Source organism: Cnephaeus nilssonii, assembly GCF_951640355.1.
Source record: "Cnephaeus nilssonii genome assembly, chromosome: 2".
NCBI classification, from domain to species: Eukaryota; Metazoa; Chordata; class Mammalia; order Chiroptera; family Vespertilionidae; genus Cnephaeus; species Cnephaeus nilssonii.
In genome coordinates, this window is record NC_137073.1 from 78,310,006 (window position 1) to 78,327,354 (window position 17,349).

At 42.8% G+C, this 17,349-nt stretch overlaps 1 protein-coding gene across 7 annotated transcripts in view; it reads right to left on the reverse strand.

The window, feature by feature from the left end:
- Nucleotides 1–17,349, reverse strand: part of OCLN (occludin) — a 48,217-nt gene that overhangs the window by 10,439 nt on the left and 20,429 nt on the right. For all 7 annotated transcript variants that reach the window (XM_079795028.1, XM_079795029.1, XM_079795027.1 and 4 more), the window contains exons 5-6: nt 7,996–8,141; nt 243–458 (exon numbers count right to left, since the gene is read on the reverse strand). In XM_079795028.1, the coding sequence (XP_079651154.1) occupies nt 243–458; nt 7,996–8,141 (362 nt within the window). The remainder of the gene's footprint in view (nt 1–242; nt 459–7,995; nt 8,142–17,349) is intronic.

Below are 17,349 nucleotides of genomic sequence, written 5' to 3' on the forward strand. Positions count from 1 at the left end.
CAGCACCAGTGTGTGTGTGTAAAGTGGAAATAGTGGAAACTTATAATCAGTAAAATGAAGTTCCTCTACACTTGTATTTTATTTATTCAAAGGCCTTTCTTGAGTAATTACTGGCAAAAGTAAGAGCCCTTGTGAAGTTTATCAGCCATGCGTGGGGGCCATGTAAGACACGATTACAGCCAAACATATCCCCTCCATATATCAAATGTGCAGGTGGTCCCAGAAAAAGAGGCGACGCGTACCTGATCCAGTCCTCCTCCAGCTCATCGCAGGACTCGCCGCCAGTCGTGTAGTCTGTCTCATAGTGGTCTTGCTCTGGCCTCTTTGACTTTCCCGCCCTTCTCTTTGTGGGAGCCCTTTTGGACGGTGTCTCAAAGTTGCCATCGCTGCTGTAATGAGGCTGCCTGAAGTCATCCACAGGGGAAGTCACTGGCAGCTCCTGCACCACTTCAGGCACCCTAATGAACAGGAATGGGTTCTCAGCGATCACTGGGTACACGACAAGCCTTTGCCAGTGCGCGGTCAGCACAAAGGGCAGCAACAGTAAGTGTTAGGAGATCTGCATGTAGCTGCATTCACTCAAGCGGCTCATATGCTCAACACTGAGCGGACCCCCTAGTGTCCTGCGTTCAAGGTAGCACCAGCTCAGATCCTCTAATACACGCGAGAAGATTTAAGTTTTCTATGTAAGAGGAGCCCATTTATAAACCTTTTAAGTAAAGTGGGTCTAAGCTTTCATTTAATTTAGGCTGGTCTGGAAGACATGTGTGCCTGACCTGAGCTGGGGACATACTCCACGAAAGGCTGTCAGGAAAATCATGGCCATGATTCTTTTCTACAGGTTCTTCGAGTTCCGGGGCATGTCGAGTAGAGAAGAGGGATGCACTTGCATATCTGCCTTTGGAAGCTGACTCACAGAGACAGACCTTTGTAATATTAATCTCAGACTCCTTTATATCAATTTCCTTTTCAAGACATCTCAAAAAAAGTAAAAATTAAAAAAAAAAACTGAAAAGCTTTATACAGTAATAGATGAAAAGGCTCATTAAGACTTCTTTTGCAAAATTGCTTTGTTAATCCTGAAGGCACACGGAATGAATGGAACGGAAGGGTTACCATTACACTCATTATTTTTTAAAATATATTTTTATTGATTTTAGAGAGAAAGGGAGAGCTAGAAACATCAATGAGAGAGAATCATTGATTGGCTGCCTCCTGCACGCCCCCTACTGGGGATCAAGCCCACAACCCAGGCATGTGCCCTTGACCGGAATCAAACCTGGGACCCTTCAGTCCACAGGCTGACACTCTATCCATTGAGCCAAACCGGCTAGGGCTACACTTATTTTTCTCATGCAATTGTTCAGTATCAAATCGGATTTTTCATTGCACATAACGTTTCAGCCACAAGCTTAAAACTGAAGGCTAACATGGAATAAAATACCAAGAGCCATGGCAACTGTATCCCACTTCGGAGTAACAGAAACGCAAAGCTTCCCTTTCACCTGTAGCCAAGCCGGAGAAGGGCAAGAGAAAGGAAAGGAAGGCAAGGAAAGCACCCGAGACTTCCCAACATCAGCCTTGCTATGCAAACCAACCACTAAAGGCGTTTAAAGATTTTCATTTCTTATTTCTTTCAACTTACCATAACTGTAATCTTGAGTGTTATCTATAAGGTTTACTCTCTTTTCTAGGTGATCCAGAACTGCCTGACTCTGTTGTCAAAGTCTAAAGGTGTGTATGTGTTTGAAGTTGGGGATGGTGGTAGTATTTATTTCTTCTTTCCAAATTTATTCAGGTTAACATGGCTTTATGTGCTAAGTTAATGCTGTTTCTAAAGGGAGGGAAAATGTGACTTTCTCCATGAGTTAATAATTAAACAAGTTCCTAGACACATTGCCAAAATTGCCGGGCACTATGCATGCTTCTTGGTTTGAGGTGACAAACAAAACCTTTAGCATTCATTGGCTTTGAGAGGCTGAGCGCCAGAAGAGGAAGAAACGAAAGGGCAAGAGAAATTAGAAAAAAGAAAACATTAAAGCAGGCTTCCCCCTAATTTTTTATTAGTTATTGATATTATAAATCTTTAGCTTGGAAGTTTTCCAACTCTCCTCTTCCCACACCCTTCGAAATACTAAACAGTAACATACTTAATGTAGCATAAAAGCTAAGAACAAAATGCTTAGTAGTAAAAGAATATATAAATTTAAGAACTAGGTAATATGTGTACTCTTGATAATCTTCTCACCTACTTTTTTTAAAAATATATATTTTACTGATTTTTTACAGAGAGGAAGGGAGAGGGATAGTTAGAAACATCGATGAGAGAGAAACATCGATCAGCTGCCTTCTGCACACCCCCCACTGGGGATGTGCCCGCAACCAAGGTACATGCCCTTGACCGGAATCGAACGTGGGACCTTTCAATCCGCAGGCCGACGCTCTATCCACTGAGCCAAACCGGTTTCGGCTCACCTACTTTTCAAAAAAATATTTTATTGATTTTTTTTACAGAGAGGAAGGGAGAAGGATAGAGAGCTAGAAACATCAATCAGCTGCCTCTTGCACACCTCCTACTGGGGATGTGCCTGCAACCAAGGTACATGCCCTTGGCTGGAATTGAACCTGGGACATTTCAGTCCGCAGGCCGACGCTCTATCCACTGAGCCAAACCGGTTAGGGCTTCTAACCTATTTTTAGATGCAAGTCCGATTAGGTCAAAATCCACATAACCCAGAACAACTAACCAGCAGCATACTTTCCTCACTATCCAACTCAGTCTCCCAGGTCTGGAAGTGCCCCTTTTGTAGCTTTTGGGTTGTTCCTTTTTATTCACTTGTTTTATTCTCACACACACACCCTCACATGCCTTTGCTGCTGTTATCTTGCCATGACTCTCAATGTAGTTATTGTGCACTTTCTTCCGCCCCTGTTAGTCTGCCACCTCCATGAGAGCATGGACTTGGTATTCCCAGGGCAGCTGGCCCAGTACTGTGTACATGGCAGGTGTTCAAGGTAATTACTCAACTAAAAGCAGTCACATGAATCCTGTTTTCTGATGACACCCAGTATCAATGGGGGAGAAATAATGCATAATTAATACCAGTATCTTGACTGTCAGAATGATATCCATTGTTTTTTTGGTGTCCCCCAAAAAATGTGCACACACTTTTTTCTGATAGGTCAACTGATGTTTTTTACTTCTCAGATTTAACTCATTGGAATGAATAATTATTCAAAGTGTATATACATTTTTTGGGGACACCCTATATATGGTGTTTAGAACGGTCACCATTATTGGGGGGTGGTGGGGAGTAACTAAGCCTTGCTAATCACAGAATTTCATCTTCCTGACCTTGGGGATGACAATGATCCAAAAGGCCAATCAGAATATTTTTAAAAATATATATTTTATTGATTTTTTTACAGAGAAGAAGGGAGAGGAATAGAGAGTTAGAAACATCAATGAGAGAGAAACATCAATCAGCTGCCTCCCGCACACTCCCTACTGGGGATGTGCCTGCATCCAAGACACATGCCTTTGAATGGAATCGTACCTGGGACCCTTGAATCCGCAGGCCGATGCTCTAGCCACTGAGCCAAACCGGTTAGGGCCAATCAGAATCTTTTCAATAGACTGATATGCAAGCTTTTGGGGGAAAAAATTCCTGTTTTTAAAATATGTTTTTATTGATTTTAGAGAGAGAGGAAGGGGGAGAGAAAGAGAGGAGAGGAGAGAGGGAGAGAGAAAAGCATTGATTGGTTGCCTCCCACAAGCACCCGGAACAGGGATCAAACCTAAAACTTGGGCATGTGCCCTAACTGGGAATGGAACAGGCCACCTTTCAGTGCAAGTACAACGCTCAATCAATTGAGTCACACCTGCCAAGGAGGAATTTTCTGATGGGAACGTGGATAACCCATCCTGTTCCAAGGGAAGCTGTACTGAGAATAAAGACAACGTAGCAACAAGAGCCCGGATATCTTCTGGGTCCCTGGATATGCCATGCCTGACACAGACCCATCCCTGGGCCAGTGAATTCCTACGACTTGCATAAAAGTCCTAACAGATTACTCCGTCAGCCTATTAGCTACCACCAAACAACAGGCTGTCTTATTTGTCGCCCTAGGGTGTCATCCCGCCTTGAAAGTTCTCTGTAGTGTCAACACTCAACTTCCTTGATTTATTAGGGTTAATTCACCCTGGGTGTGGACAGTATACTAGGGAGTGTACCTAACAGGGCTCTCCCAAATTCACTTAGGAAGGGTAAAGAGGCAACCACCTTCTGCTGTCACCTAATCCAGGATTAATTCTAACTACCTTGAAATTCTAACGTATAGGACATTAAGATGAAGAGGAGCCAGACACGAGAGTATGTTTATGATTCCATTAAATAAATACTCCAATAACACGCTAAACTAATAGGTGGTGATGGGCATCAAAATGGGGGGGGGGGGCCTACAGAAGGACACCAGAGGACCTTTTGGGGTGCTAGAGATGTCTCTCTTGGTGCAGCGGTGGTGACTTCAGTGTTCACATCTGTGAAAATTCATCAGGCTGTATACTCAAGATTAGTGCTCTTTACTGAATGTAAGTTATGCTTTTGGGGGAAGAAAATATTAGTATTGAGGAACCATGGACCTCAGACACCATTCCTTCTCTGCCTACCACAATAGCAAGGAGGAGAGGTGCTCATGGGTTCTTGGCACCTCAGGAAGCCTGCGGAAAAACAACTATGACTTAATGTGCATCTCTACCTCCACAGCACTCAGTACTCTGCCACAGTCAACACTCGACAATTTCTATTACTCCCCAGAGGCGGCCAGTTCCTTCCATCACCACCGTGCACATCAGGTGCTGCGCTGTGGGATTCGCTGTCACATTCGTATCCCTTAGCACCATTCCCATCCTCCCCTTCTGGGTTCTTAATCATCACATTTGCATTGCCAAGACCTTCAAAAAAGTTCTAGGGTGTAGGTTGGGAGTATAAACTGGTACAACCATTATGGAATACAGTTTGACCACATCTATCAAAATGAAATACGCAATTTCCTTTAGTCCAGCAATTCTACTTTTAACATTTTTCCTCCAGATACATTCACATATGTGCAAAGTGATAAATGTGCGAGTTTATTCCCTGCAGCGGTTTGTAATCTCAAAACATTGGGGGGAAACTGTGCATCGATATGGGAATAACAAAAGAAGTTACTGCTGGAATATTATGCAGCTATGAAATAGATCAGTAAACTCTTTGTATGTCAATATGAACACTCTCCAAGATACAATGCTAACAAGGCATTTAATATGCTAGTATTTTTTAAAGAAAACACACACCAATATTCATATTTGGCCAGCATATTTTATTTAAAAATAACCTCTGGAAGGATATAAAAGAAACTGGTAATACCAGCTGCCTCCAGGGAGAGGAACTAGAGGTCTGTTTTGTCCCTCTTCAATTTTACTTATGAATGTATTGGCTTACTTAAGAATAAGTTAAGATTTTTAAATTGTTCTAAATGAATTGAAAATATTTTGGTTTTCATGAAAAGCGACAACATGTGGGAATGCTATGTAACCATGCAGGTCTTACAATTAATTTAGAAGCATAGCTGGTCACATGCATTATAGGTATTTATTTTGCATGTGTGAAAGTCCTATAAATCTTAAAACTTTCACAAGGATTGAATCCCTACTATGTACCTTTGTCCTAACAGCTTCAAGTGCTTTGGTTTTTGTTAAAATCCAAAGAGAAGAAGAACAGAGAAAATGCTCTTCCTCCCAATCATTCACAACTGGAATGAACAGCCAGGCTGATTCTGCAGACCAAAGCAACATAGATGGAGTGTCAGGCAGCTGCCTGTCTGTTTCCAAATTCCATTCCAATAATAAATCTATTGCCTTCAAACTGCTTCCATCATTAACACAGCTGCTGGTGTCACCTTAAGGGGCTCCAGGTGTTCACACTGTGCACTCACAGTGGGTCCCACTAAATGAGGGTGCAGGGTGGAAATGAAACTTTGGAGTCACAAAAAGTTTTCCAGCAGATACACCTGTGACTAAGAACAATCTAACTAAAGCAAAGGTTTCTTTTTTTGGTCTACAAAGGAATTTGGAGTTCTAGAATTAAATATAGCAACACAACTTATCATCCTTAGGCAAAAATGACATCCAAGTCCTTAATAATACCTCCACTATCCATTTTTTCACTAGTTCATTAGAATTAGGTTGAAGTAGAGTTAGGTTTTAGGATAAACTAAAACCACAATGCGGATACCATTTCAAAAACTATAATGCATACCGACTCTAGGCCAGAAACTCAATTTGAGGTTTTTTTACACTATATGTATAACAAAACCTAGAGGCTTCACCAGCAATATGGAGGCTCTAGCACAGCAAAGGAGATCTCAAAATTCCTGAATTCAAATGAAGCCTAATCCTATCCTATATAATAAAAGGGTAATATGCAAATTGACCCTAATGGCAGAATGACTGGAACGACCAGTCGCTATGACGTGCACTGACCACCAGGGGGCAGACGCTCAATGCAGGAGCTGCCCCCTGGTGGTCCGTGCACTCCCACAGCGGGAGCTCTGCTCAGCCACGGGCCCGGCTGACAGCTTGCAAGCACAGCAGCAGAGGCGGCAGGAGCCTCTCCTGCCTCCTCTGCAGCACTAAGGATGTCCGACTGATGGCAGTTGCACATCCCCAGAGGGCTCCCAGGCTGCCAGAGGGATGTCTGACTGCCAGCTTAGGCCTGATCCCCCGTGGACATCTCCCGAGGGGTCCTGGACTGCAAGAGGGTGCAGATCCAGGCTGAGGGACTTCCCCTACCCCCCCAAGTGCACAAATTTCCATGCACCGGGCCTCTAGTAGTTTAATAAAAATATATGTGGGCAGGGATGATCAGTGAGCAATCTCCCTTTCTACTGAGTAAAGAGTGTAGACAGGGAAAATATAAAATGAAGGCATTTTAACCAAGCTACTAAATTATTTAACATCATGAAGGTTGAGGCATGACGAAATGATTCTTTTTATCTTAACTTGCCTGGGAACTTCAGCTTTTGAACGTTCCAGTCCTAAACCAGTACCTACATAATGCCTAGACATACTCAAACCTGCAGACAACCCTCTAACCACCCCTAAAGGACTCGGGACGTGACCAGGCTCCTGGTGCCCATCCTCCAGACAGCCTGACCTCTGACTGATAACTGTCCTGGACCAGCCTGAGGGCTAAGAACGCAGGACTGATTATTTTTAAGGATGTGACTTTAAGTATTTTTATTTATTGATTTTTAGAGAGAGTGAGGGAGAGAGAAACACTTACTTATGCATTCATTGGTTGATACTTGTACCTGCCTTGATGGGAGATCAAACCTGCAACCTTGGTGTGTCTGGATCATGCTCTAACCAACTGACTTACCCGGCCAGGGCTACTGTAAGAACTCTTAACTTTTCTTTCTTCTTTAGAACACTTCCAGGTTTTTCCCTAGATATGTTTCCAGCTTGCAAACTCTAAGACCCTTGAGTAAATTACTATCATTTATTTCTAGCCAAAGCTTCCTGATTTTTTTTGTGTGTGTTTATTCAGCACTCGAAATGAGATCTAATAATTATAGGCAAAAGGAGAGACTGAGAAATGCACTTAGCTTTGCTATCAATCAGTAATGCCCTTTTAGCCACACCTAAACTCAAAACCAGAACTAGGGCAGAGAACCATCTTCCTAGCGTGAAAGAACCTAACCTACCTTTACCTATTCAATCATCAGGAGGAAAGCATTTTCAGCTCAGAAGAAGAGGACCCCACCGCACAGTCCCACCCTCCTTACCTTCCAAGTAACCCTAGGCACCCACCTACAATGCAAAGATCAGTCTCCAGCCTTTATGCAAACTGTTGGATTTTTTTTAAAGGTAAATGGTACAAAACAGTAACAGATTTATAAAAGTGCAACTATTTATGTTTTAGACTCATTCTATCAAAAGAAGCTGCTACTTACGGTGTTGATTTATAGGATGATTCTGGATACAACCGCTTGTCATTCACTTTACCATTGGAAGAGTAGGCCACGGGACTGTACACTCTGTCCACGTAGTCCGAAGGGGGAGGAGGCATGTCTTGTGTGCCTGCAGAAACATTTTTAACCTAAAGAAACAGCCCCAAAGAGACGCAGGTATTAGTTAGCCTGTAATTTAAAGGGGGAAGAAAAAATACATATAAAACGATCTAGTATTTATTGGGCTCATTAAATACTATTAACCTGTAATGACTGCCTTGTTATTGGAGCTAACTGTCAAATCAGTATTTTTACAAACACATAAAGGTGCTATTGCTAGTTTAACAAGTCCAGACTGAATTACAAAGAAGAAGAAAAAACCCAATTACCCAATTCTCATCCTGGTGTGTTTAGGTGGAATAATTATCCTTGGTAATTGCTTCACCCCCATATTAGGAAGACTAGTCTCATTTTATGTAGGTCAGGTCTGTGTTAGGGTGAGAATTTTCATTTCTAACAAGTTCTAAGGACCACACTTGGAACACCTCTTAGCTAGGGCAAAGGACATTGGTTCTTCTTAACCCATTCACCCTAAACATGGACCACTAAAACCACAGAAGAAATTAAGAAGCGCAAACTGATTTCTGCTATAATTCTTTGAGATTAGTGTATTTTCCCTCAACGTACATGCTCAATGACACTATTATTAATAGCCCGTACAATATAGTCCCATCATTGCTGTCCCTCTCTGCTCTCCTGTAAGTGAATTTGTACTAAGAAGGAATATATATTAGACATTATGCATTTTTAACATGAAAGGTTTCCAACAGAACCTTGGGGAGAAAAATTTAAATATAATAAGCATAGACAATTAGATTCTCAACATTGTTAGAGTTCATAAAGCGGAGCCAACACACTTTAAATTTCACCTAAAAATCTTAGCACATTACTTTGCAATTGATTAAAAGTAACTGCTAAATTTTGAGTTGTTTCAAAGTAAAGGAATAAAATAAAGCATGGAAAAAACATTAAAAATAACTCCATAGGCCCTGGCCGTAGCTCAGTTGGTTAGTTGTCCCGATAAGCCTAGATTGCAGGTTTCCATCCCTGGTCAATGCACATACAAGAATCAATCAATGAATGTATAAATAAGTGGAACAACAATTCAATGTGTTTCTCTCTCTCTTTCTCAAATCAATCCATAAATAAAATTTTAAAACTCCATAAACTATTTCTGAGAAAAAGAACAACTTTTCAAAATTAGGTAGGGTGGGACTACTTTAGCTTGGTGACAGCATCAGATCATCTGGGCTTACTCCAGATCTGCCAACTATAAATTCTAGAAAGCCTCCGTCTGCTCATCTGGAAGAAATCCAGAAGCTTCTTACTTCATAAAGTTGTTTTGACAATTAAGTGACATGACAAAGTATCACATTTAGCACAGTGCCTTTATGAACACAGTAAAAACTCGGAAGATGCTGGGCTTTGGAATTAAAGCCATTGGATCTAAACAAAGAATTTTGTAAGTATTTGAATGTGACAGCAGACTTTTCGTTGGATTATTTTGCTATTATGCATCCTTGCAATCAGGTTCAGTATCAATACAGTGTATTTCCTTGCAACACACCCCCTTGACATCTTGTTTCCCAGTGTATTTCCTTGCAACACACACACTTGACACCTTGTTTCCAGTTAAGCACAGCATTACAACATGACCTGTTCTTTTCCTATCACTGCACTATCACAGCCCGAAGTATTTATTTACCCACTCCTCTAAGGCCATAGAGGTCTTCTTGATTGTTTGATAGTCCTGTGAGTCAGAAAAGAATGGAATCATTTCCTCCCGAGCGGAGTTTGGCAGCAACTGGGAAACCGGTGGGTGGGTTGCCAAGGAGTGTGCTTAGATCCCACCACAGGGGGCGCGGGTGGGAACCATTCTTGGCTCCCCAGATGAATTCCTCAGGACTTGACAAAGGCCTATTCTTATTCTGGAGACCTCAGAGTTTTAAAAGACTTCCTTTTCTTTACAACCCATGTAACACTCCCCCAGGTTCTTTCCCCTTCACAACTTTAGCAGAGGCTCAAAGCTTGGAGACCTCCTACTGACTCTGACAAACCAGAAACCAAGACTTGACAAAAGGTGCCTGGGTGTCCCCGTAGAGACTTCGTACGGCCTGGAATGGAATGTCCTTCCTCCTTTCTTTGCCAGCTAATCCTTAATTGGGCTTCAAGTCTTGGCTCTCGACCAAGGAGTAGTAATGCCACTACCTCCTGGAGGCCTTCCACCTGTGTCCCTGCTGGGTGAGGCATCTATCTGTCCTCCCATCTCCTCAAGCACCTGGGCACACAAACCTCCCACCCACCACAGCATTACGCACTGTGGGAACAATTGTTTACACGCAGTAGAATGGCTTGCTCCCGTATCTCTAACTTCAGCAGGCAGTCGACTGTTCTAAAAGCCACCACTGTCTGCCTGCTTACAATGTGCCAGATGCTGAACGCATCCATTATTTAGTAAGCACAACCTTAGAGGTAAATACTAGGATTCCTTTTTCAGAAATGCGGAAGCTATGGTTCAGAGAGCCAGACAACTTTCCCAGAGACCTATGCCTAGTAAATGGTAATGTGGAATTTAAACACAGGCTCACTGGAAAGCCTCTGCTACAATCCACCACCTCTCCCGGGGCAGTCTCCTACCTTCTCTTTGGGTCCCCAAAGCCCAGCACAGTACCTGGCACAAATCAGGAACCCAGGGTTTGCTGCACAGAGGTTATCTCACTTACTGCTGCTCTACATTGTGTATACCCAAACATCGCATTAAATGAGCTGCTCTGCGCTGACTTTATCTCTTAGCAGGACAGGACTAACTCGTCCACTGACTTCACCCTCCAGCAGGTCTTTGGTTACTTTAACCTTTTTTATACGTAGGCACAAAAAAATTCCAAGGTACTGTTTGTTTTGGCAGAGCATATACTAAAATTGGAATAATACAAAGAAAATTCATAATGAGCATGGTCTCTGCAAAGGGATGGCATGCACATCTGTGACAGGTTCACATTTTTAAAAATCCCTAGCCAAGCATGTCAAGCACACAATGCAATATACAGATGATGTATATAGAATTGTACGCTTGAAATCTGTAAGATGTTATTAACCAATGTCCCCCCAATAAATTTTTTATTTATTATTTTTATTGATTTGAGAGAGAGAGAGGAAGAGAGAGAAACATCAATTTGTTGTTCCACTTATTTATGCATTCACTGGTTGATTCTTGTATGTGCCCTGACCAGGGATCAATCCTGCAACCTTGGTGTATTGGGACGATGCTCTAAGCAACTGAGCCACCCAGCCAGGGCTCACCCCAATAAATTTAATTTTTTTTAAATCCCGATACAGACTCATAGAAGAATAAAAAGCAGACCATGTCCTTAAAATGAGCTTAAGGGTATAAAGGCAGAGGTAAAATATATTTATAAAGAGTAAGGTCATATTTTTCCTTTTTATACTTTACTTTTTATGAAAAAAAAAAAAAAGCTAAAATACTACTTTTTCTCATAGTACCCATGCAAAATGAGTACAAACCTGCTGCTCTGGAAGGACAGGAGAAGGAAGGGGGAAGCCCCAGTGTGGAGTGACCAGGTATGAGTAATTTCTATAGGGAGTCCTCAACCTGTGCGTCCTATTCGGACAAAAAGGATTTCTGAGCTTCACGGTTATTATTGATAGGATCCCCACCCAGCCAGCCCACAAGACTCAATGATGTAGTTAAAGTTGTTTTTTAAAAAACAACCCACACACAAACAAAACCCCACCATTTTAATAATTGTAATAAAATCTGCTTAAAGTTTTAGAACCTGGGAAAACCTAGGCTTAATTCTAAGCAGCAAATGGTGAACAGTTTTCCTCAAGTACCTTGGGACAGCTCTGGGAAATTAGAAGCAGAAGTGAAAACACAAATTAAGAAAGACTTGGCTTCCACTAAGTACGGAGAGGAAAAGTTTGAGTGCCAATCATTCCAGAAACCAAATGCTGCAATTGTTGTTCAGAAGCACAGAGGAGCCTGGGAGGCTACCCAGTGCCCCTCCCTCCAGGCCCTTGCAGAGGGGAGGAGACTCACGTGAAGGGGGAGGCGAGCTGCAGGCAGCAGAAATCCACCCAGCAGGGCCCAACCGGCTTCCCTTATCTGGGATCTGCTGGAGGAGTCCTGGTCCTAGTGGCACCCACACCCCACATACAGACTGTAGAGGGGAAAGATAAGACAACAGAAGGAAAGACATGCTGAGGAAAAAGACACCTAAGCAACCAAAAAACTGACTCAGACTCACTCTGGAGACCATATTCCAAAAGGACAAGCACTCACACCCACCTTGTTTAAGGAATATGAATAACTACTCCAGGTGAGGCACAGGAGAAGTTTTACTAAGATACGCGTGTCAATCCAGAGAAGAACAAAAGTGTTTCTGAAATGTCAACGTGAAATAAATGCAAATAAAATAATTTCAAAAGGTCTTCACAAGAGGTAATTATGAGGACAAAATTTTATTCAAAATTTAATTCTACTCATAAGAAGAGTTCTGATTATGCCGCTTGTGGGGGAAAAAAACACACCTTTGTAACCACATCTAACACTCCTTGGAGAATTCATGAAAATATCCTAAATCCCTGTAGAAAGAACAGAGGGTGGCTCTATTCAACCCTCCTCCAAACCCTGTCAGCACTGTGCCTTCCTGGGGGGGGGGGGGGGGGGGGCCCGAGCGCCAAGACAGACTACTCAATCCTGTGTGGGAAGGCTATTGACTCATGCCCAGCCTCCCTCCCACCCTGACCCTTCTAAGTCACAGATGGGATTTAAAAAAGAATGTTCTAGGGCCCTTTGAAAGAAAATCTTTTCTCCCCCAAAACACAGTTTGGGGAAACCACTTCTTCCCATGCAAAACAACTTCATATGTCATCTGGAATTAGTACAAGCAAAGAGGAGATTTCACAGCCATTCCCATGTTGCTCTTCATCCCGTCCTCATCCCCAGTTCACAGGAGGGAAAAGAGGCAGGCTCCACCTGCATCCAACTCACGTAGCAATCTGACAGGTCACCTACCTCCAAGAACAAGAGGAAAGTTCACCTGTTATGTATTTATGACCCGTCTATTCCTCACCACTGCCCGAGTAGATACAATTATCTCCACTTTCAGATGGAGGAAATTGAGCCTCTATGATTAAATTAATTTGCTCAAGGTCACACCGAAGGTGATGTGGTAGACAGGGGATTTGAATCCTAGTCCACTTGGCGCCAAAGGCCAATGCTTTCTCACTTAACAAACTGCAACCTCAGTAATTTAAATACGGCTTGGGGTGCCTATCTAGTCAGTACTAGTCCCTGTAACAAATGGAGTCATTCTCTTTGCCTCAACTCCTCACCACACCCTCATGAGATGTGAGGTAAATCCATTTTGAAGAGCCTTCCTTGCCTGTTAGACAAAAGCAAACGCAGCTTCTGACACAGAATTACTGTGAATCTGTGCTTCAGTCTCCAGGTGCCTTTGTTTAGGTCCGAGTGTAGAAACACCACCCTCCGAAGGGGAACAGAAGGGCCTTTCCTGCTTGGTAATTACAGAGGAGAAAGAACAGACACCGGAGGGAGGAGGCCCTTAATCTCAAAGTACCATCTCCAGTTTTACAACCTGCGTCCACTTTCAGACCAGGACGTGGCCCAACTTGTTTTTCCTGTTTTCTGAGATTATACCCACAAGATGCTCCCCGCAACAAGAGCCTCAAACTTGCCTCTGGAAAGTTCCCTCAGACTTTTCTCCACCCTGGGCCTCCTGAAGGCAGATGCTCCCAAATGCACTAATCCCACAAATGAAGAGCTCACGGGCCAGGTTTGAGCCCGTCTGATTCATTTACTGTTGATCAATCAGATGGCACTGAGGAGTTAGCAAGCACAGTGTCCCCAACTAAAGTTCATACTGCCCGTAGGGAAATACTAACATATACCAACAAAGATGAATTCTGAAACTCCCTAGGAGTCGATGAACTGTTAACAGAGCTTTGGAAGAGGGTGAGCTGGAGAAACCTTATCCTCAGTGAGTGATAACATTCAAGGCCTCCTTGCTCTAGAAACGGAAGTCCTGGTGCAGACTGTATTTCAATACTCATGTCCCTTATGCCGGCGCTCCCCAACAGGTATGCCACCGGGCCTGGAACACCTCAGTTCTCAGAGCCTGTGGTCAGTCACCACCTGGGGTTCCAAATCCCCTTGTTTCCTCCAGGACTCGGCACAATGTTACCGTGATGCGGAAAAGGCCCCGTGCCTACCGTAACTCAGTGCAGCGCGGCTCTGCAGGGCAGTGGTTCCCAAAGTGTGGTCCCCAGACCAGCAGCATCCCCGTTACTTGGGAAACTCATTAGAAATGCAGGCTCCCGGGCCCCATTCCAGAGCTACTGAATGAGAAATTCTGGGGGTGGGCCCCAGCAAGCTGTTTTAAGCATTCCTTCAGGTGCTTCTGATGCTTGTAAGGCTTGAGAACCACTGACCACGGCAGACAACTGCCCCATCTGGACCATTATACCATCACCTATCACTAGTGCTAAGGAGTGCTTGAAATCTAGGAATTCCTGCTTTCAGAGAGCCACAAAGGCATCACCAGCTTCACCACATACTCCACCTCCTACTGCATCTTCCATTACAACTCCTAACCCAGCTCAGGGATGCCCTGGCCTGCTCGCCCACCCACCCCTTTTCACTCACAGGGGCGCCGGACAGACAGGGCCTCAGGACTCCGTGCTGGTGGGTTCTAAAAGTCAGTAGCCAGATAGGGCACTTCCACTTTTGTTTCATTTTGACTCACCTGAGGCCACAGGTAACAGTATATACCAATATAGCACACCCATAGTCGGAAGCCCTGTAAAATGACTGCTTTCACATAAAAGAATGCTTGTAGTGACTGAAAATTAAAAAGCTATTCAGCCCTAGCCCATGTGGCTCAGCAGCTAGAGTGTCGGCGGGTGCACCGAAGGGTCTCGGTTTTGATTCCTGGTCAAGGGCACATACTTGGGTTGCAGGTTCAATCCATAGTCCCAGCCCAGGCATGTGCGAGAGGCAGCCAATCGATGTGTCTCTCTCACATTGATGTTTCTGTCTCTCTCTCTTCCCCCCCCTCCCTTCTACTCTCTCTAAAAATCAATGGGAAAAATATCCTTGGGTGAGGATTAACAACAATAGACGAAAGCTATTCAAATTTCTTCAGATGTCTAATGCTGATTACCACCACTGCTCAGTCCCAGTCACCTACCCCATCCATATCTGTTTCCCCCATCCTGTGTACAAGGAGATGTTATTCAGGGTCTGACTATATCCTTTCAGAAAAGAAAAAAAAAATGTTTTTATCAGAACTTGTAGCTAGCTTATAAGCTTACAAGTAAGAGGAAAATTAAGTTAAACTGCAACCAATATTAAATGTACTTACATTTTGGGTCCTCTTAGCCAAGTTCCCTTATTCACACTCATCATTGCAAATGCTAACAATTACTACTCTAGCTAAAATGTATTGGGCATTAATAAAATATGCACTGGTCCAGACTGACCTAAGCCCTTTAATTGTTACAGAATCAGCAAATCTGTAGGTGGATCTTGTATTTTCCCCAGTTATACGAGAGGAACCTATTAAATAAACAGACAAAGTGACAGTCTTCATCACCACAAAGAACAATCAGGAACCCTGTCCCTACACCACACCCAGCCAGCTCATCCTCACTAGCTCCTACCTTGTCAGGTAAATCCTGGGAGCAATGCTGCATAAATGTTGCATCACAATGTCAAAGGCTTAGAAACTTTTAGAAATAAAGCTACCTAGATAACAAACTTAGCTTTAAGTATTTCCTACTTAAAAATAAAATATTTTTTTTAAGATTTTTTTTTAAATTAATTTTGAGAGAGAGGAAGTGAGGAGAGAGAGAAACATCAATGTGAGAGTGAAACACCAATGGGCTGCCTCCTGCACGCCCCCTACTGGGGATCTATAACCCGCAACCCAGGCCTGTGCCCTGACCTGGAATCTAACTGACAACCTTTTGGTGCACAGGATGATGGCCAACCAACTGAGCCACTCTGGCCAGGGCTAAAAATAGAATATACTCAGAAGAGTTGACCCTTGAGCAATGCAGGGTTTAGGAGTGCCAGTCCCCATGTAAAACTTAAGTTGACCCTCCCCATACGCAGATTCCCAACTATGGATAGAAAATATACTTTTTTCTCCAATTCTATTGACAAAGAAAACTGGGTCTCAAAGGGAAAAAAGACACAAACACATACACACCAACAAATACAAGTCATAACAGCAAACATAATACTTGTCCCGCAGATTAGAATGTCAAGTCTGAGACAAGTTACTTAAGTCATCTGCAAACCTCAGTTTCTCCTATGAGAGTCCATACAGCAGTACTGCAGTTAGGGTAATAACAAGGTGGCTAGCCTGGAAGATTGTGATGGAGTTGAAAACTTTCTATCACCTAGTGACTTGTAACACTGTAGTGAAATGCATGACTCACGTGTTTGTGATGACGCTGTGGTGTAAAGAAACCTATGCACTGCTAGCTGTATAGAGGTATAGCACATACCTTTACACCGAATTATGTACCGTACAAAATACTTGATAATAAACAACAATGTTAATGGTTTATTTAGTTACAACACTATACTTTTTATTGTTATTTGAGTGTCTTCTTTCTACTTATAAAACAATGTTTGCTATAGAACAGTATGCTGTGTTATGTTGGCAGGAGCCTCAGAGATCTTGCATTTGCTGTGTCTCTTGATTGCACTGTCTCTCGTAATTGATTTAATACCGTGTTTTGTACAGAAACATGCTGTTCAGGCTTGTAGCCTAGAAGTAATAGGTTATACCATGTAGCCTGGATGTGCAGTAAGCTATACTATCGAGGTCTGAGTAAGTCTACACTATGATGTTCACAATGATGAAATCGCCTAAGGCGCATTTCTCAAAACTTATCCCCATCGTTCATCAATGACTGTACTTTCAGAAAAAGTACCCATTAGTTCTGGGGTTTGAGGACACACAGAAAAAATAAAGGTCTGTATATTTATTAAAAGGACCTTTAAACATTTAAAATACAACAATGCTGGCACAAACTTAAGTGAACTTCAAAGAACTAGGTTAACACCCAATATGCAAACATGGTCTGTTTATTTTACAAAGTACAAGATATACAGAAAGGGGAGGTAGAAAAAAAACACTAAAATTCCCTAGGAAGGCAGAGAAACCATTGTGCTAAAGATTCAGAGACAGGAAATTAGAAAGTTGCACATTTCCTGAGGAGGTCCAAGATGGTGACAGCGTAGGA